The sequence below is a fragment of the Phascolarctos cinereus genome, unplaced genomic scaffold (genome assembly GCF_003287225.1).
Source record: "Phascolarctos cinereus isolate Bilbo 61053 unplaced genomic scaffold, phaCin_HiC Scaffold_3;HRSCAF=262, whole genome shotgun sequence".
NCBI classification, from domain to species: domain Eukaryota; kingdom Metazoa; phylum Chordata; class Mammalia; order Diprotodontia; family Phascolarctidae; genus Phascolarctos; species Phascolarctos cinereus.
In genome coordinates, this window is record NW_027555736.1 from 106,312,639 (window position 1) to 106,333,493 (window position 20,855).

The 20,855-nt window shown below is 34.6% G+C and overlaps 2 protein-coding genes across 3 annotated transcripts in view; one reads left to right on the forward strand and one right to left on the reverse strand.

The window, feature by feature from the left end:
* Positions 1-1,053, forward strand: part of COL17A1 (collagen type XVII alpha 1 chain) — a 65,880-nt gene extending 64,827 nt beyond the window's left edge. Inside the window, 1 exon segment of the mRNA XM_020987963.2 lies at positions 2-1,053. Within this exon segment, the coding sequence (XP_020843622.1) occupies positions 2-20 (19 nt within the window). The 3' untranslated portion in view covers positions 21-1,053.
* Positions 1,054-4,956: 3,903 nt separating this feature from the next.
* The window catches only part of SLK (STE20 like kinase), a 64,408-nt gene continuing 48,509 nt past the window's right edge, over positions 4,957-20,855 (reverse strand). For both annotated transcript variants that reach the window (XM_020987960.2, XM_020987961.2), the window contains 6 exons: positions 17,090-17,219; positions 16,332-16,456; positions 12,166-12,354; positions 11,031-11,156; positions 9,615-9,728; positions 4,957-8,741 (listed from right to left, as the gene is read on the reverse strand). In XM_020987960.2, coding sequence (XP_020843619.1) covers positions 8,595-8,741; positions 9,615-9,728; positions 11,031-11,156; positions 12,166-12,354; positions 16,332-16,456; positions 17,090-17,219 — 831 coding nt within the window. In that variant the 3' untranslated portion in view covers positions 4,957-8,594. The remainder of the gene's footprint in view (positions 8,742-9,614; positions 9,729-11,030; positions 11,157-12,165; positions 12,355-16,331; positions 16,457-17,089; positions 17,220-20,855) is intronic.

The following is a 20,855-nucleotide window of genomic DNA, read 5'->3' on the forward strand; positions in this document are numbered from 1 at the left end:
ACATTGCTGTCAAACCATGAGGATACATACATTCAGTATTAAAGCATGCTGAGCTCATTCCTGGAGCAAGGGTGGGCTGAAAGTCTACTGGCTTCCTTTTAGGACATCTTACTCAAAAAAACCAAATAGTTTGGGTCAAGAAATATAACAGTCTCATAATCTGAAATTGCCTCACTGATGCTGGCTTTGGCTCTCATGTAACAGCACACGGATAATTCCTCAGGCTGGATAAACCTTAAGTAACATTTTTGGGACTTATCTGTTCTTAGTACTGGGCTCACATTTCATAGCCACTTGGGTGTTTACAACACATCCCACGTACCAACCAAAGGAAGTCATGGACTCAAATTTTCCTATGACTTTCAGTCATTATTCCAGGAATTCTTTACCTTTGCTGTGACTTAACTTTTAACTGGTTTTAAATTAAGCTTAAAAGACAGGGAGTTTTCTTCCTTGAAGTAGTTCTTGGTGGTGGGTGGCTTCACTGCTTTGTCCCAGTTAACATGTCCAAGGTGGTTTTTTTAGCTGTTCCCTACCTGCATTTCTATATGTTCTCCCTTGTCATAGAGAAGAGAGCTAAGGAAAACTGATCCATTTAAGTTACTGGGAAGAAGACTAGAAAGCCACAGACTTCAATTCTCCTCTAGGAGGAGATACACAGTAAAGCACGGCTTCCAATTTTTATTATTTCTTTTGAATACATCATGTTTTTACTTGAACAAGAAAAAAGTAACATCTATTTGAGTATCACCAGGCACCAAATGTCTATCTTCATTTCTAATGGCTGTTAGGCTATTAATAAACTACAAAGAGAGGTGGCCAAAGAGCTCATGGGGGTGGCAACTGGAGGTACTAGACACTGGACAAATTGCTTCAGTTCTGAAATGCCTACTTCTGACTATGGGGGGATGTATATGGGTGGGAAGGAAGGGGACTGTCAAGATCAGATGAATTTAAGCACTTTTAAATTTTTTTAAACTTTTAAAACATCTATAAGTGGTCAAGTTGAAGTTATTTCAATTGTTAATTTCCAATTAAAGTTTATTAATTATATACAGTCTATCTGCTGAATCTTATTGGTGAACCGGAAAAGTGAAACACAGATATTGTTCTATATGTTGACTGAGCCCAAACACAGTATTTAGGAATAACTTTAACTGCACCTTCCATACTATTACAACTAATCTATAGTCTTTAAAAGTAGACTTTTATCTATAATCACTTGGAACCTCCTGCTTCTATCCAGGCATACCACAAATAATCTGAAAGTCGTCAGGGAGCCATAACAACTTGGGAATTAGCACGTACATGATAAGAGAGCAATCAAATTCTTTTCGGTTACTGTGTTAATTTACTTTGGGACAAGTAGGTGAAAAGGAATAGTTCAAGAGAAATACACAGTCATCAAAAGCCTCACTAAAATTAAGTCAAAACGGATTCTCAGATATATACATACATATATATGTATATTAGCTTTTATACTTGTTCTAACTTAAGAGCATCAACCTGCCAGCTGCTGTGCTGATTCTTCCCTTACACATCAACAGGTTAAACATAAATATATGGTATCTTTCTCTGATGAGCTAAATGGTTTATATACTATATGGTCTGCCCGTGTGTCTCAGACACTAAATTAAGAATCTCCTGGAAAAGCAACATTACTAAGATCCATTAAATAAAAACTAGTCTTTGCAGTTTTGTTCCATAAGAAAGCTAATCTACCTTCTTATATCATGTTAACTTTGACCAAGATACAAGTTAGATACTATTACAAATTAGTCTTACCCAAAAAGGCTCTGAGAACATACAAAAACTTCTAACAACTTGGGTTTTAGTGTGAAAGAAAGCTTTATTTCTAGAAATGATACACTTCTGCTTTTCAAAATATCACAAAGTTTTTGTGACCTTTACCAAAGTACTAAGTCAATTTCCTTTTCTAACATGACTGTTACCAAATGCTCCAAAGGACCTGACAACTTCTACCTTGTTTTATCAGACTGCTAATATTTGTTCTAACTGCTTGATTTGTTCTAACGGAATATCCCATAGTGCTGTGCGAAGCACCTAGACAGAGTTCAGTTCAAAGTTTGCTTAAGACAGAAGCTCAGACCCGCAAAAGCCCTTGCTTGTAGTTCGTGCTTGGTAAATCACTGAGTCTGAAAGGATCCTAGATTTAGAAATTTGGAAATCATCTAGTTCAATCCCCTCATTTTATAGAGGAGGAAACGGAGGCCCAGAGAAGTTAGTTATTTAGAAATAACTTTAACTGCACTTTACATAGCATTACAGTTCATGATCTTTAAAACTACACTTTTATCTATAATCACTTGGAACCCTTCTCCTATCTGGGCATACCACCTCAATCATGAACCCATATGTAGCACTCTTCTATTACACTGAGCATTAGAATGTGAACCAAATGACATTCACTAAGCTGAAGCTTTATCCCCATCAAGAAGTCACTGGTATTCAGCTAAGGGTAGAGCTCCTATATTCTAGAAAAATAGAATCATGCCTCCAGTAACAGTTGAAAACTCACATATTCCCAGGTAGAAGTAAATCCAGTAGCCTCATAGTCCAAACTATACCTGAAAAAGACTCCCAACATGTAGTCACATAGTCTTCACTTGAAGGCTTCAAGCAAACTCTTTACACCCTTGGAGAAATCTATTATACTTTGAATAGCTTTGTTACAAGTTTCTCTTTATTCAAGCCTCAATTTGCCCTTTTGAAATTTTAAACCTTTACTCCCACTTCTGCCCTTTGGGGACAAGCAGAACAAGTCAGCCCTCTTCCACATGACAACCTTTCAAATACATGAAGATAGCTATCACATCCTTTCTTTCCAGGTTTTTCTGAAGTCTACCTGCTCATCATTTCTTATAACACAATAGTATTCCATTACATTCATATACAACTTATTCAGCCATTCCCCAATTGATGGCCTTCCCTCAATTTCTGATTCTTTGCCGCCACAAAAAGAGCTGCTATAAATATTTTTGTACATGTGGGTCCTTTTCCTACTTTTATGATCCCCTTTGGGATACAGCCCTCGAAGTGCTATTGCTGGGTCAAAGGGTATGCACATTTTTATAGCCCTTTGGGCATAGTTCCAAATTGCTCTCCAAAATGGTTATATCATTTCACAACTCCAACAATGCATTAGTGTTCCCATTTCCCCACATCTTCTCCAACATTTATCATTTTCCTGTTTTGTCATGTTGGCCAATCTGACAGGTGTAATGTAGTACCTCAGAGTTGTTTTGATTTACATTTCTCTAATCAATAGTGATTTAGAGCATTTTTTTATATGACTATAGATGGCTTTAATTTCTTCATCTGAGAACTGCCTGTTCATATCCTTCAACCATTTATCAATTGGGGAATTACTTGTATTCTTATAAATTTGACTTAATTCTCCATATATTTTTAGAAATGAGGCCCTTATCAGAGACACTGGTTGTAAAAACTCTTTCCCAATTTTCTACTTTCCTTCTAATCTTGGTTGCATTGGCTTTGTTTGTACAAAAACTTTTCAATTTAATGTAATCAAAATTATCCATTTTGCATTTCATAATGTTCTCTATCTCCTGCTTGGTCATGAATTCTTTTGTTCCCCATAAATCTGATAGGTAAACTATTCCTTGATCTCCCCATCTGCTTATAGTATCAGCCTTTATATCTAAATCATGAACTCATTTTGACTTTATTTTGGTATATGGTGTGAGACTTTGGTCTATGCCTAGTTTCTGCCATACTCTTTTCCAGTTTGCCCAGCAGTTTTTGTCAAATAGTGAGTTCTTATCCCAGAAGCCTGGGGTCTTTGGGTTTATTATAGTAGATTACTGTAGTCATTGACTCACGTTGTTTCTATACCAAGTCTTTTTCACTACAAGCAAAATACTCTTAAGTTCCTTTAACTGATCTTTGAAACTAAAGATAAATGGTGTTATTCAAAGTGATGGATTTTTTTCCCATGAGCAATCATATGATGTACATGTGATTACTTTGGCAAAAGTGGGTTTAATCATCCTATGTTTAAAACATCTGGGGAATCCTCCTTCATTGCAAAGGTAGGACACTACAGATGTAAGAAATTTGCATATACTATTGAATTGGGTTGATGTATAGGTTAGTTTTATTGAACTGCTTTTTTCTTATTTCTTATCCTTTGCTATATATAGGATGACTCTGGAGAGAGGAGGGCAGAGATATTTATTCAGAAATGAAAGTGATGCAAAAAACAAAAGACATCAATAAAATGTTGTTAAATATAAAAAGATAGCTCTCTTGATCCTGAAAATGGAAAATAAATACTTTTTAAACATAAACACTCCATATAGATATATGACTTTTTTCTTCTTTTAAAGTTTCCCATTTTTACAAAAGGTCCTTTGAATTACATAGCACAATAGAAAAGAACACTGGACTAGGAGGCAGCAGCTCTTGGTTCAAGTGCCAGCTTTGCCATTTATTCATTCTGTGACCTTTTCCAAGTGGCACAGCACAGTGCTTGGCACATGATAAATGTTTAATGACTACTGACTTCACCTCTACAGGCCTCAAGTTAAAGGGATAGGACTAGACTATCTCTAAGATCTCTTGGTTCTACCTCTAAAAACCTGCAAATCTGTGATACCAATATCCCCATTTACCAAGAAAAGTCACACAGCACGCGCACGCCTGTGTGTGTGTGTGTGTGTGTGTGTGTGTGTGTGTGAGAAAGAGAGAGAATATGCACATGCTTATCCACACATATGCATATCAGACACAGAGAAGGCTTAGTGTTAGCCATGAAAGGCCAGAGGCATGATGCACAGGAAAGCCAATGGGCAGAAGAGAAAAAACTTGGTGGACCATAAGTTCATCAATAGTTGCGAAAAAGACCAAAACAGCCAGTCTTAAACAGGACAATCCATTCAATAAGATTCTTAACAAAACACTGCTTCCCCCAAATAGTTTAAGAAATGACTTTATTTTAGTGTGTCAGTCCCACAACTGCGAAGACATTTGCTCTCCAGTAGACAAGAGGCACAAACTGAAACAAGAGTTCTTTCTGAAAAACTTGTGGAGCCATGACATTGCAAGTCAGAACAGCATCACCTACAGCAGCAGCCTACATTGACAGAATATTCTGCCTCAAGCTCAGAAGCAGAACTTTAAAGCTAGAGCAAAACCACTGCAACCATGGCAACAAGATAAATGTTAGGTTGTCGGGCCTTCACTAGAGGCTTTTCATAAGATATCATTCCATTTCCTGTAAAATACCTTTTTCCCAAAAAGAGCTGATTTCCACCCTTAGAACTAGAACTTCCCCTCTCAGTTCTAGATTTTCCTTTAAGCATATCCTTTGTCTATCTAATAATTTGACTGTATTTGGCTCTTTCAGAAGAACCTTCTCTACTAAGCATTGTATGGTCTGGGAGAGAGCTATTAGCTAAAGTGGGTTTGGGAGATTATAAAAGGCAGTTCTAAAACTTGCTGATGCTTATAAAATTGGAGACCCTACAATTAAATGGGCCTAGTATGCCTGAGCATTTTTGTGCTTGAGGAAAACACTACTTCTTAGAGGTAGCTGTGGTTCTGGTTTTTCTTTAATTAAAATTCAACTTAACCTGTCACAAGTTACAGGGAGATCATCATATCAGCTGAATGGAAGCAAGCTGAATTTACTGTTTACCCAACCTGTGGCCTCCCCAGGACCCACAGAAAAGGGTAAGAAAAAGCTTATTCACAAATTCACATGAGCATAATTTAATTTAGCAATCTGCATCCCAGCTAGGGATCAAAAGGGCTAGGAAACAGAAATGTGGCACAACTAGCTTTCTGAGTTATACCTGTCTGAAAACATTAGGAGTGTGTATCTATAACACACAGGAAAAAAAACTGAAGGTTGTTTCAGATGTACACATTAAGACTCTCTTTAATGGATTTTGTTGCATGTTCTGCCACAGCATCATAGGAAACAAGCCAAGAATGGTTATTACTACACAATGAGGCTTCAAAGAACTCCTTTCCTTGAAGGAAAAAAAATCCCTCTTTTACATTAATGAAAAAATTAACCTTCATGACTGAAGCCTAACAATGGGTGGGCAGATAAGTGTTCAATTATAATTTTATACAACAAAACATTTTTAAAAGGATCTTTATCAGTTTTCACTTTGAAATTAACTTTTCACTCCAATATGTAATTCTCCATTCTTTCCCTACTCTTTTGGAAAATGGTCAGTCATTCTTTAAGGCAGAGTTCCATTCTGGAACACTGAATCTAGTTGAAAGGGAGATGTAAAACAAGGGCATTACAATCAGGATAGTGCTTTCTAACAATCAAACTTACCTAATGTGTCAACCAACCATCATAATCTTGACCTGATCTCCTTTATCAGTAATATGAACATGTGACTTCAAGGGAGTAGAAGGTTATCAAATATTCAGAGGAAAGTAGCTATGTTCCCAACATACTCAGGACATGGACTATCAATTAAAGAATGAGAACACCAATGTCCTCTGCTGAGAAAAGAGTGAATACAAAAGGCCAGTGAACTGATGTTTTCCAAGGAAAAAGTGGTATGTGAACACATCTATTTTCCTCTTCTACCTCTTACCATCCCCAATTCAAATAAATCATTGAATCCATTGGGCATCATGATACTGTCACAATATTTTTATGATAACAATATAAACCATTTCCATTTTCTTAATGAATATTACTTTTATAAAGATGTAGCTTAAAAAGGCCTTCCAGAACATTTTTCATCTCAGCATTTGAGAATAAGCTATTTAAAAGAGTTCTGCAACAATAACACATTTGAGTGAAGATGGTGTGTGAATTTACAACCAGTACATGATATATTTATATATATATATATGTATATATATACTTAAAAAAAAACTTGGCCAGAAATTAAGGCTAGCTATAAAGTAGTCCAAGTAAATTATGCTTATCAAAAACATTAATTACAAAAATTAAAATTTAACATGCATTTTTCAATCATTTAAACAACTGACAGAGTAAGCTTCAGCATCCTAAGTTTTTCAATCAATTGCAAGAGAATGAAATTGTTATTTACATTTCTTTTCCTTAACTCAACAGTGTTTAAAGGAAATTACACTCTTAGGAGTTCCACCAGCCTCCTATTTAATACAAATCATTAAGCTAGAAAATAGATCTTTTAAAACTGGGTACCAAGATAGTGGGTTTCAAATGATAGAAAGCAAGTATCATCACATACTTGTCTTTCACATACCATAGTACAGTTTATAATACTGTCATGATATGACTGATACTTGAAATTCTAAACCTCAAAAGAACTAACTTTGAATAATTCTGTAATAGCTACGCTTATCACAAACTACAAGATAAAAGTTTGACTTCGCCCACTGCAAATCAAAGTAAATAATTTAATACATCTATCAACTTAAAACAAAATAAAATTGTAATATGTAAGCAACCAAATTTCAAAACACAAAAAATGCAATTCTAAATGCTCTAAATATTTAACTTAAATCTTTTTGAGTATTCTGAAAGTCTTCAAATATTTCTTTTTTTTTTATTACTTTTGATCACTATGTTTATAAATATAATTCAGGGTCTCTGAGTCTCTAAGAGAGTTTTAAATGAAGACTTTGGTAAGATGGGGGAGAAGCCATTTTAATTAGTCCAAGTATATTAAAGAACATGGGCTGTCCCCATTAAACTAAACTGTGATTACTAAATCTATATTTATTTCACTTTGTAGAACTTCCAAATTTGTAAGAATAACAAACTCTTAGGGTTTTTTTCACCTTTATGTATTTTAGTGCAAAATATTTTTGAGTGAGAATTTCTGACATATGGTAGTAGCAGCAAGGTTTTTTAAACGGTAACTTCAATGCTACGGCTATTTTTCTCTCTCTTCCTCCAATCAGAAAAGAAATTACTGTTTTAGAAGTGAACAAATTTACATTTTTCAGGCACTATATTAATGAAAGCACCTTCACTTATTAGACTGAATACCTGTAATAGTTATTTCAGACAAATTGCTGAAAAATTTTTCTCTTTCAAAAGGGTTTGTGTTACTGAATTTAAGGATAAAAACATAATAAATTATTTTACTAAACATACTGAGTAATTTATGTGTCCTTTTTTTAATGAAAGCTATTTCACCACAAGAAATTCCAAACGCTATATAGTAGAATTTCAACTCTGGAATTCAGTCATCACTGAGAACTAAGTTCAGTTAAAAAGATATTAATTAACAATGTTTTGTATTACAGATTTTCTGTAACTTCAAACATTATTTCTCTAATACTTTTATGAGTAATTTAATGTCTAAATAATAAAGATGTTTTTTAGTTTAATATAAAAAAACACCTTAAGAAATAACTAAAGACACTACACTGTATAACACAGAGCAATCAGTGTCTGCCCTAGATACCTTCTCTACCTCTGCCATTATACTCTGAATAATGCAAACCAAAAAAGCCCATTTAAACAGTGATGCAGACGATTGTCTTCATGAACTCTCTGGTGTAAGTTGTAGATTTTGGTGTGGCAAAAGATGAAGAGAAGCAAATTAAAAAAACAAAGACCATTCCAAATACACTTTCTGGAGTTATGATCCAGTGGAGTGCAGGCTAGGAATTGGATAGAATTTGGAGATGCGACTCTGGGTTGAAGGGTTAAGGCATTCAGACTCCCCAGTCATTTTAAAGAATACTTCTTGTTCTTGAAGCTTCCTTGCAAACTCTTCTTCTAGTGTCTGGGGGTGGGGTAGAGGGTAAGAGGGGTGGTGAGTGAGAGAGGTAGAATGAGAGCATAAGGAGAGGGGTAGAGAAAAGAAAAGTCGTCATCTAATGTGATCTTAAAAAAGAATTTGCTCTAAATAATAATGAAAATTGTCTCAGGCCCAGAACATTTCTATGCCCATCCCTCCAAGTCCTTGAGCCTTCTGCTGATGTTCACCACTGCCTCAGGTGGAGAATAAAAGAAACATCTGTCACTCTGGAATCTCCAGAGAATACAGAGTATTATTGCTTTCTTGCTGTGAATTAAGAGCCCAGAATAATAGCAAGCAACTATTTACTCACATTGGCAAGCTAAGTCTGATCCTATTCCTGAATTGGCTCTGAAGAGTACGCAATTGGCCAACAGCCATCCTTTGATATTAACAAGTTTCCCCTACATGCCTAACTCCAATTCACCTAATTTTATGTAACATTATAACCCTAAAGTAGTTACAAATCTGATCACCACAGAAAACCACTTTCCAACTACAAAATTATAAATACATTTATTTCAAGGCTGTTCTAATTAAATAATGATGGAAGACTCAATGTCTTTGAAGTCTTCACATGTTTCACTTTCTGGCTAAGGGAATACATATGGAAAATTCTAGTGTAACAAGAAATTATTAATTTTTTATGAAAGTACATTTGAATAAAGACTAAATAAATACCTACCAAAATATGCTAGCTTAGAAGAATAAAGCAAAGTAAACAAAAAATTTTATGAGTCACTTTTTCAGATTCTTATTTTCTGTAATCAAATTGCTATCAATTTGGCCTCAACATTTGTTGTACTAAATTGTATCTATTTGGGATAATGCCTTTTAATCTCTTTTATTTCAAGTTACCTTTTTCCTGGGTCTCAATTTTTCTCTCCACTCCTTTAATTCTTGGCCATGCTCCTCATCTAACTCTTTTAGTTTCTGAGTCTCATGCTCAACCAATAGATGGCATTTTTCATTCTGAAAATATAGGAAAGAAAAAAATATATAGGTAAAAGTAACACATTCATCTCAGTAAACTTTTCTGGGAACAAAATTATTTCTTTAAAAATTTATAAACTTCATAATCACTGAAAATATAATCAGAGAAACATATTAAGTAACAAGTAAATTTAACATACAACCCTTAACATTTAGTAAAGTGGAACCAAATGAATTATTAACAAAAAAGTGGGGGAAAATGCTTTGTTCATCATCCCTTTCCCAGTCTAGCTGAAGTTCTACTTTTGGCTTTCCTTCCTTTTCCCTCTTTAAAAAAAAATGCAACTGTAATCAACTAATCACACTTTCAATTACTTCACATAGATTTTTCCAAATTCTTTGTATTCCTGTTATTTATCAATTTTTATAGTGCAATAACATTCTATCATGTTAATATGCCAGGATTTATTCAGCCATACTCTAATCACTGAGCAATAATTTCAAAAAGAGAAATTATGAATATTTTTGCACCAATAGGTTATTTTCCACAATTGTGTTTTCAAAAATTGATTACTGATGTAAGATTGGACATCATACACTGACAGATGTTAAAATTTCTTTTAAAATGTTCATCAAGATTCAGAAAATGAAACCTGGCCTAAATTAAAGTTTTTCTGGCTTAAAAGCCAAATCAGTTATTTACTTTTTATAGAGGTAACATGGAATGAATAAGTTCTACTTCTTGCTCTTTCTTTTTTCTATTAGGAAACTTCCTTACAAACCTGTCTAAGAATTTAGAAGGTAGTTGTGTATATGTTTTACCACCAATGCCAAATTCTAAGTAAGATTAGTAACCACTGTAAACCAATTCAACTCAACAAATGTTTATTGGATGCCTACAATAGGCATAACACATTGCAAGAACTATAAATCTCAGGCAATTTGATATGACGGCTGTATGCTCAAGGTCAGAATCAAAGAGAATCTTCTCTAAAGTGCCCCTTAGAAGTTTAAGGAACTATATCCCTAAGAACATTTCTGATCACCCTTTTCAAGAACACAGGAGTAAATGAATTACTATTAAGATGACATACAGAGAAATTTGTATTTAAAATACAACAGTTCAATTTTGAATATGTGTCATGTCTTCTCTGACATACAACATATTAAAAATACAATGCTACTAAAAAGAAAAGTCAGATAATTAAGGCTTACTTATTTTAAAATGTTAAGAATTCTTTGTTATTTTACTGTTAGGAATGTGATGCTGAAATGATGCTCTGTACAAATGAGTGATTAAATATCATGTGCTCCTTTTGTTTTGGGGTTTGTACAGCTAACCTGTAGTTGATGTAGTTCTCGGACATTAGCTTCACACTGCAACTGAAGGTCCCGCATCTGATTTTCATGCTTTTGATGCTGAGCCATCCTTTCGTTTTTCTGTCTCTTTTCTTCTTGAGCAGCAAACTAACAGAGAAACAAGCCAGGAGGCAAAACAGGGGATAATAAGCATCTTAATTTATTCAATGGCTATTTAAAGATTTTAACTTAACAGATTAAGTTGAAATTTTAAAGTTACAATAAACTAAAGGTAACCAAAATTATTACCGTAATTTATTTTCAGACTTACAAAAAAATCTATTTTGTCAATATGCCTAAGTGTTTAGAAATGAGCTACAGAGGTTTTCCAAGCTTCCTCCTCTAAAGCAGGAAGGAAAAGAAAACCCACCCCTAAAAACTCCTGGCTCTTCCCACTTAAGGCCTGAGGAGAAAAGAATGGAGTCTCCTCCTTACTTAGTCCTATGATCAGAATATCTGGAAGATAGAAGATTAAATTTAATGTAATGGCTTGTAAACTCCCACATGAAAAGAAAACAAATGAGAAGACATGTGAGTCTTCAGTAAGTGAGCACTCTGAGTTTAGTCTATTTCACTGGTTCCTTTATCACAGCTTCATGCTATGAGAACAATAATGAAAATTTTGCTTTCTCAACTGTAAAGCAGGATTCAGACAGGAAATAACTCTCCACCACGGCTTTATCCTACACATCAAGGCTTTGGAAATCTTATGATTATATGGCCCACATCCTCCTAACTGCTATGGGGCCTAGGTGGGTGTATGGATGAGAAATACAGTGATAAGTTCCTTTAGTAGTATCAATTTAAATTTAAGCAACTTAGTTGCTTTATCACTATTCTCCAGGTTAGTATAATTCCAACCTAATTCCTGAAGTTACAGTTGAGATCAATCTAGTTCAAGGTCTGGGATGAGGGACGGAGGGTTAGGGATACCCTTCTTTGAATAGCACCAGCCCCAAGAAGTTGATTATGGCCTTAAATCTATCCTGATTTTGATTGTGTTATCTCATCAGGCTACAGGTAATGTTAAATGTGTATCAATAATACTATGGTTTGTCTTCCAAAACTAATTTAATTTTTTAAAAACCTATTTGAATTAAGTAATTTAGCTCCTTGCCTGTTTAATTTTGTCACGGTCCTGGTCTGGAGTGCCTGTCGAATTGATTCTCAAACTCTTCTTAAACATGGCCATCCGAGTCTTGGCTTCACTACGCTGGATCTTAGGTAGTCTTGCTCTTTCTTGAGTCTGTCTGTTTTTTAACTCTTCAATGAGCCGTTGATTATATCGCTGCATTTGTTCAGTTTCCTACAAGAGTTTTAAATATAATCTACTGATACAGAAATAATATAACATAGGTACTTTAATTTTAGGCACCTACTATTCACATAGTATCTTTTAGAAGCTACATCCTTAAACATGTATAGATAAAAACAATATAACTATAATCCTATTAACATATTAAAATTTAAATTGGATATTCCTTATATTTCCACTGAATAGCTCTTAGAATTATATAGTCAGAATTACATTTGTGCCCATTTAATTTTCCTTTGTCTCACAAGTGTTAGTTTAATGAATTATACCAAACAAATGATATGAGATTTCTCTCCTTTTCCACTCCACATTGCAATTTATCAACAGATTAATTTTCCTAAAGAAACAAAAATATGTCACTCTCCTGTTCATAATCTTCAATGGTTCCTTCTCACCTACAGGATAAAGTTCAAAATTTGTTAGCCTGGCATTCAAGATGCTCCAAAATATGGTCTGAGGCCATCTTTGTAGCCTCATCTCTCACTATTCCTCTATTTACTATGCTACAGCCAAAGTAATCTATTTGCCATTCTGTAAACATTTGATGATGCATGCTGTCTCTACATCTTCAGTTTCCTATTTCCTCAGCCATCTAGAATGCCCTCCTTACCAGAACCCATACCTGTCAAATTCCTAATCATTCTTAAATTTCCTGGTACAAATACCAATTTGTCCATGAATCCTCTTCTCATTCATTCCCGGGAGAAGGGATCCCTTCCCTTAAGGCAGCTACACAGTATAGCAGATAGAGCACTGAGCCTGGAGTCAGAAAGACTTGAGTTCAAATCTGATCTCAGACACCTACTGTGTGATTTGGGCAAGTCACTTTAATCTCTGTTTGCCTCAGTTTCCTCAACTATAAAATGGGATTAATAACAGCACCTTCTCCATAGGGTTGTTGTGAGGATTAAATGAGATAATATTCATACTTAGCATAGTGCCTGGCACATAGTAGGTGCTATATAAATGCTTATTCCCTTCTCCCCTCTGAACTATTCTCTCTATAGCACTTTGTGCAATTCATAAGTGTACAGTGCATAATGTGCTAGGGGTTGGAGATAAAAATAAAAAGACACAAGTGTCTTTGTCCTCAAGCATCTAACATTCTAGAGGAGGGGAAGGTAGAAATTGAATGGAGGTAAGTAATTACAAAGTATATACAAAGTAAATTCAAAATTTCAGGAAGAGAAAGGGTACTAGCAACTGAGCAGGCAGGAGAGTAGGACAGTCCTCATAGATGAGGTAACACTTAACCTAAGCCTTGAATATCATTCTAACAGTTGTGCTGAAAATGAATAAGAAAGGAAAGAAACAAGACACTAATGAAAAGGCTGCTATAACAGTCCTGCTGAGAGGTAAGGACTATGTGAGGACTGAGAAAGATATAAATATGAGATGTTGTACAAGCAGAATCAAAAGGACTTGACAACTGATTGGATGGAGAGGATGAGACAGAGGCTGCAAACTTTAGCGAGTAGAAGGATGGTAGGCCCTTCAACAGAAATTGTGAAGCTGAGGGCAAGGGGAATAAATATGATAATTACCGCCTTGGACATCAGTTTAAGTTTTCTTTTGGACATCCAGTTGAAAATGTTCAATATGTGATTGTAGGACTGGAGCTCAGGGGGGAGACTAGACATGGATATACAAATCTGGGAGTCATCTGCATAGAGATCAAAACTGAATATGGATAATGATCCAGCAAAGAAGACCGAGAAGGAACAGCCAGAAAAGTATGACAAGTTCCATGAGAAAGCAGTGTCATAAAAACCCATGGACAAAAGACTAGTCAAATGTTTCAAACACTGCAGAGAAGCCGAGAAGGATGAGAAATGAGAAAAGACCATCAGATTTAGCAATTAAGAGATCACAAGTAACCTTCAAGAAACTAGTTTGGGTTGAGAAATGAGTGAGAGGAGAAGTGGAAGCAATAAGCATAAATCACTTTTTTTTTTAAGAATTTGGCTATAAAAAGAAGAGGAGATAAAGGCTGATAGTTTGGTAGCTTTAAGTGATGGCTTTTTAAGGATGGGGAAGCCTTGGGCATGTTTGTGGGTAGCAAGATAGCAAAAAAGAAGTTAATAGAAAGATTGAAAAAGAGATAGAGGGCAAAAAAAAAGGGGTAAGGAGTCCAAATCAAGTCCAAAAATATAGGAATTGGTCCTGGCAAAGAAAAAGGCCACTTCTTGGTCAAAGTAAGGAGCAAAGGAGGAAAGGATAACAGAAGACACATCAAAGGAGTTTGAGACGTAAAATAAGGGAGAACAGGGAGATGCCCATCAATGGTATTGTGTTTATGTTTTCTGTAGTAAGGCTATAAGCTCAAGAGGGCTGAACCTGCACATCAGCATGTAATACATGTCTAATTTAAATGCTCTTCCTGAACTGTACTTCTTAAGGGAAGAACCTTATTCATTTCTTTAACACCCCTTGTTCCAACAGTGCTGTGAAAACAGATGATTTAATGAATAATTTTAAAAAATAGATGGCTTCCTTAATTTATTTCAAAAAGTGAATCTAAAAGCAGATGAAAATTCCTTGAGTTAAATTCACTTTTTAAAACCTAAACTGAGGGGGCAACTAGGTGGTGCAGTGGATGGAGCACGGCTCTGAAGTCAGGAAGACCAGAGTTCAAATCTGCCTCAGACCAAACACTTAACACTTACCAGCTGTGTGACCCTGGGCAAGTCACTTAACCCCCAATTGCCTAAAGAAAAAAAAAACAAACCTAACCTGGTACACAAGAAATGATTAATATGAAGAATTCAGAGAAGAATTTATATGAAGTTATGAAGTGTGAAGTAAACAGAATCAAAAATGACAACAAAAATCAAAATAGAAAGAAAAAACTAAACCAGACGTTGTACAATTATAAAGATAAAGCTTGGTCCCCCAAAAAAATAGATTAATAAAAAATAATGAGCAAGTAGACTTCCTAAAAACCTGGAAAGACTTGTATGGACTGATGCTGAGTGAAGTGAGCAGAACCAGAAAAACGTTGTACACAGTAACCGCCACATTGTGCGATAACTAACTTCGATAGATTTAGCTCTTCTCAGCAATGCAAGGATCTAAGACATCTCCAAAAGTTTCATGATGGAAAATTCTATCCACATCCAGAGAAGGAACTATGGAGTTTGAATGCAGATTGAAGCATACTATTTGCTCTTTTTTTAACTTGTGTTTTGTTTCTTCTTTCTTGTGGTTCCTCCTACTGGTTCTAACTCTTCTTTACAACATGACTAATGTGAAAATAGGTTTAATAGGAATGCATATGTAAAGCCTATATTAGATTGCACACTATCCTGCGGAGGGAGGGGGAGAAAATTTAAAACTCAAAAGCTTATGGAAGTGATTGTTGAAAACTAAAAAAATTAATTTAAAGAAAGAGAGATTAAAAAATGCACTTCCCTCCTCTGAAAAAATGGGGGACACATGGGTATGGAACACTGGTCAGATTCAGTTAATATTCTACTTGGTTTTGCTGACTTGCTTTTTTTCACTCTTTGTTACAAGGGATGACTCAACAGGTGGACAAGAAGGAAAGGTGATAGATGGAAATTAAGGTGATGCAAAAACAAAAGATATCAACATAAGTGTAAAAAAAAAGGCAATCTCCTCACAATAATCCCATCTTCTTTCCCCGCTCACTCCCAAAAAATGCCACCCTAAGCTGAATTTGAAGCTGAATTTAAATCTGGCCTCAGACACTTATTAGCTATGTGACCCTGGGCAGTTACCACAATTGTAACATGGGTTATAATAACAGTACCTACCTAACCTCTCAGGTTTATTGTATGGATCAAATAAGATAATATTTGTAAAGCACTTAAGCACAGTACCTGGCATACGGCAGGTACTTAATATGCTTATTCCCTTCCCTTTCCCCCTTGGTTATATAAAAACATTCAAAAACCCTAAAAATACCACAAGACAAAAAGAAAGGCAGCAAGAATCTTTTCATTAACCTTTTCATGGCGCTTAAGTAGCTGATGCCTTTGCATGAAGTACTGATCCTTGAGTTGTTGTTTAAGCAGCTGATGCTTTTCTTGTAAGTGTCGTTCCTCAAGTTCCCAAATAGCAGCTTCACGAGCTGGAAGAGAAAAATAATTTTCAGAAATGTGCTTTTGGTTTTTTTTCCTAACATATTCTTGCTTTCTAGTTTTAATATTAACCCAAAATATTTATTCTATTTCCAGTAGTTTATGTGTACTTATATTTTAAATTACAAATGAAAAATTACTAAAATTGTATAGGTAGTAGCAATTTATTACTTGCTTTCCATCCCATTCTAATTTTTTATAAATAGTTAATTAATGCCCTCCAAAATTCCATCTAGGTAAATTAATAAGAAAGAAATATAACAGCTAAATGTTTAGAGGAAATAAGCATTTCAATTTCCATCCCATTATGTAGTCATGAAGTATATCCAAAGATACAAGATATTAAAGGAACCCAACACCACTAAAGAGAGTTTCTGGCTGTACCTAGCTAATAAAAGATATTTAAAAGCAGCTAATTTTTCATCTTAGTTTTCAATTTGCATAAAAATTCTAAATCTAATAATGTTTGTAAAAAGAAAAAAAGTTCTCCTTTCTTCTCTTTTTTCCTTTTTATCCTTTCTTCTCCCTGAAAAGAACAATGTTGATCTATTTACCCCATTAATTGTTTTTAACATAGTTACAGCTACTACTTTTACATATATAAGCTGCATATTTCTACATACCTCTCATGAGCTGCTGTTTGTTATTCAGGCATTCTCGCTCAATGTTAGCTAACTCTGCCTTCTGCTGTTGGATGATCTTTTTCAGTGATCCATCTAATTCCTGTTGTTGCTTCTGAACAAATTCTTGTTCCTATCAGATACATACAAAAATCTATTAACAAGTACTTCATGAGTATACTAGCACATCGTATATATTAATGTTTAACAAGAGGTCCAGATCATTATCATACAAATCTCCAAAAACAATATGCTCAACATTTAAAAAATGTGTTAATTATCCAATTTTTGGATGATCAGAAATAATTAAAATGGTTATAATGTATATATCATTCTAAACTCAAAACTAAGAACAATGTACACACCAGAAATATACAATCACAATAATAATTACACAGAGTGTACTATTACACTAACATCTTACTTCTAGAAATGATCCAAAGTATACTACAGAAAATAAGAAAAAATAGGTAATGGCCTCTTGGAAAGTTGGTTTATACATCTAATAAAAAAAAGGCTAATTTTAAAACTTTTTTCTCTAAAAAAGCAATGGTTAGCAAGAAATTAATTAAGAGATTAGCCTTTTATTGATATAGATGCCATTTAGATATGTGTCAAGAATGATGATTTGAGGCCCACCACATCATTCCTGAAGAATTAGGAAGAAAGAATAAGATTAAGGGTTACCTGCCCTCAACTGATAAATGAAACACACAACTCTACAACGTTACTATAAGGCTTTGGCTCTTAGAAGGATTCCAAATGACTTAGTCTCTTCAAGAAGGCTATGCTAAATTACAATATCATGTAGGTTTGGAGACCTGTTAGATTGACTAATGAAAACACACACACACACACACACACACACACACACACACACACACACACACACGCGCGCGCACGCGCGCGCCCCTACCTGTTCACATGAAAATAGATAGGAACCCCTGGATCAGATATGCCCCTTGGATTAAGGATGGTCCAAGTCTGGCATGACCTAGAATCTAGATTCACTGAGTTTCAGCCAAAATCAGACCAGCCTGGGGTGAATGAGTTAAAGTTCACTGGGGAAATCTGCCTTGCCATGGAAATTTTGAGGCAGAGAATTAATTCCCTGTGATTGACTTAATGCTACTCTGTTAAGAGCATTTTTTAAAATGACTTATGATTGATAAACTGAGCTATCAGGGCAAGAACTCACTATGTAACAAAAACCGTTGCAAAAACTGGAAAGTAGATTGGTAAAAACTAGACATATACTAACATTTCACACTGTATACCAAAATAAGATCATAATGAATGCATGATTCAAACATAAAAGGTGATATCATAAGCAAATTAGTGGAGCAGAGAAACAATTACCTTTCATATCTATGGACAGGAAAAGAGTTTCTGACCAAACAAGAGACAGGTTCACAGGAGGTAAAATGGATTAATTTTGACTGCATAAAATTAAAAAGTTTTTGCACAAACACAGCTAATGCAACTAAGATTAAAGGAAACACATTAAAAACTTGGGGAGGGGGGGAATCTTTGCAGCAAGTTTTCTAATAAAGGCCTCAGTTCTAAACTATATTAAACTGAGTCAATTTTATATGAATAAGAGCCATTTTCCAACTGATAAATTATCAAAGGACATGAATAGGCAGTTTTCAGAGGAAGAAAAACTATCGATAGCCATATGAAAAGAAAATGCTCTAAATCATTAAGAGTTAGAAAACTGCAAGTTAAAACAACTCTGAGGTACTACCTCGCATCCATCAGATTAGCTAAGATGAAAAAAACGGAAAATGACAAATGCTGCAGGGGATGTGGAAAAACAGGTACTCTAATATACTGTTGGCAGGGCTATGAACTACTCATCTAACCATTCTGGAAAAAAAAATTTGGAACTATGACCAAAAAGCTATTAAACTGGGCATACCCTATGGTCTAGCAGTACCACAACTATGTCTATACCCCAAAGAAATCAAATAAAAAGGACCCATATGTACAAAAATATTTATGGCAATTCTCTTTGTACAGGCACTTAATTGAAAACTGAGTGGGTAGCTATCAACTGAGGAATGATTGAAGAAGTTATGATATGTGAAGGTGATGGAATAATATTTTGCTATAAGAAATGATGAAGGGGATTTTTTTCCAGATAATCTGAGAAGACCCATATGAACTGATGCAAAGTAAAGTGAGCATAACTAGAAGAACAATCTAAACAGTTACAATACTGCAAAGATAATCAACTGTGAAAGACTTACTAACTCTGATCAACACAATGGCCTACCACAAGTCCAAAGTACTCATCTTGAAACATGCAATTCATTTTCAGATGGAAAACTGATAAGACTCTGAGTACAAAATGAAGCATATTTTTCTTTCTTTTTTTTGGGGGGGGAGAAGTGGGGGGACATGGCTAATGTGGAAATTTGTTCTCCACGACTATAAATATTTGTAATGAGTTTTGTTCTTCTTGCCTTCTCAGTGACTGAGGGAGTGGAATGAGCAGGGGAAAAAATTTGGAACTGAAAAAAAAGAATAAAAAAGTCTCTGTCCTTTAAGATAAATAATTTTTAAAATATTTAACTTTTTAAAAATGCCTTAAGATTACCTATAATTTTTAAATAGGTAAAAGTAACAGATAAGTTGTTTTTATCTAGGTGACCTCAATTGTATAATTTGGCATAAACATAAAATACCATATTTATAATCATATCAGTAAAAAGAAAAGGCTTGTAAATCAACTCAGTGCCTGGCACATAGTAGCTATTTAATAAATGTTTGCTGACTGACTAAATAAACAATGTTAGCTTTTAAAAATTATGGTAAAACCCAAGTGATCAATTACTTGTAGTCAAGAAAATAAGTTATCTCTCTGTTCATCTATTCAAATTTAGGTCTCCATGGAGATATGTTTATTAGTAGAATTACTGTCAGCTTGGAGGGAGTCTCTAGCACAAATGTCAAAGGGATCACTTTTTGGTCTTTTGTTCAACATTTTCATCAATGATTTGGACAAACACATAAAAAGCAAATTTATCAAAATTACCAATGACATAAAAGTAGGAAAGGTGCTAGCTAGTATAATGAATGGCACAAAAGACCAGAATCAAAGGCCAAAGTCAACAGATATAAAAGCAAAATTCCAAATTTAAGTTAAAAATTGGACTGTTATGAGTATATGATGGGAAAGACATGGCTCAAAAGCAATTTATGCAAAAATAAATGTTAGATACCTTACTTAAAAACAAACTTAATATAAGCCCAAAAGTGTATTATAGCTACTTAAAAATAATTTTTAATGTATTTAATCTCAGGCTTCATTATATAACGTCTAAATCAAAGGATAGCATAGTTCCCCTATATTCTGTTAGTCAGACTACAAGTTGATACATAATGTTCAATTCTAAGCACATTTTAAAATGAAAACTGATAAACTAGAGTGTCCAGGGAAGGCAACCAAAATGGTAAAGGATCTAGAAATGATGCCATCTGGAGAAAAATTGAGGTAAATGAAGATTTTAGTTCAGAGAAGTAAAATAATATAACTTCAATAAAAGAAAGAACCTTCTAACTATAAGAGATTTCCAAAAATATAACAGGCTGTGTTTCAAAGTGGGCTTCTAGCACTGAAAAGTATCCCAAAAGAAGCTAGATGAGTTAGAAAGAATGTTGGAAAGACAAGATGAATAGGTATGACTATGATTAACATGAATCCTACCCTTAACAGAAATGAAAGTTTTACTTTGGTTAAGAAATTCTTTGAAAAATCCATTCA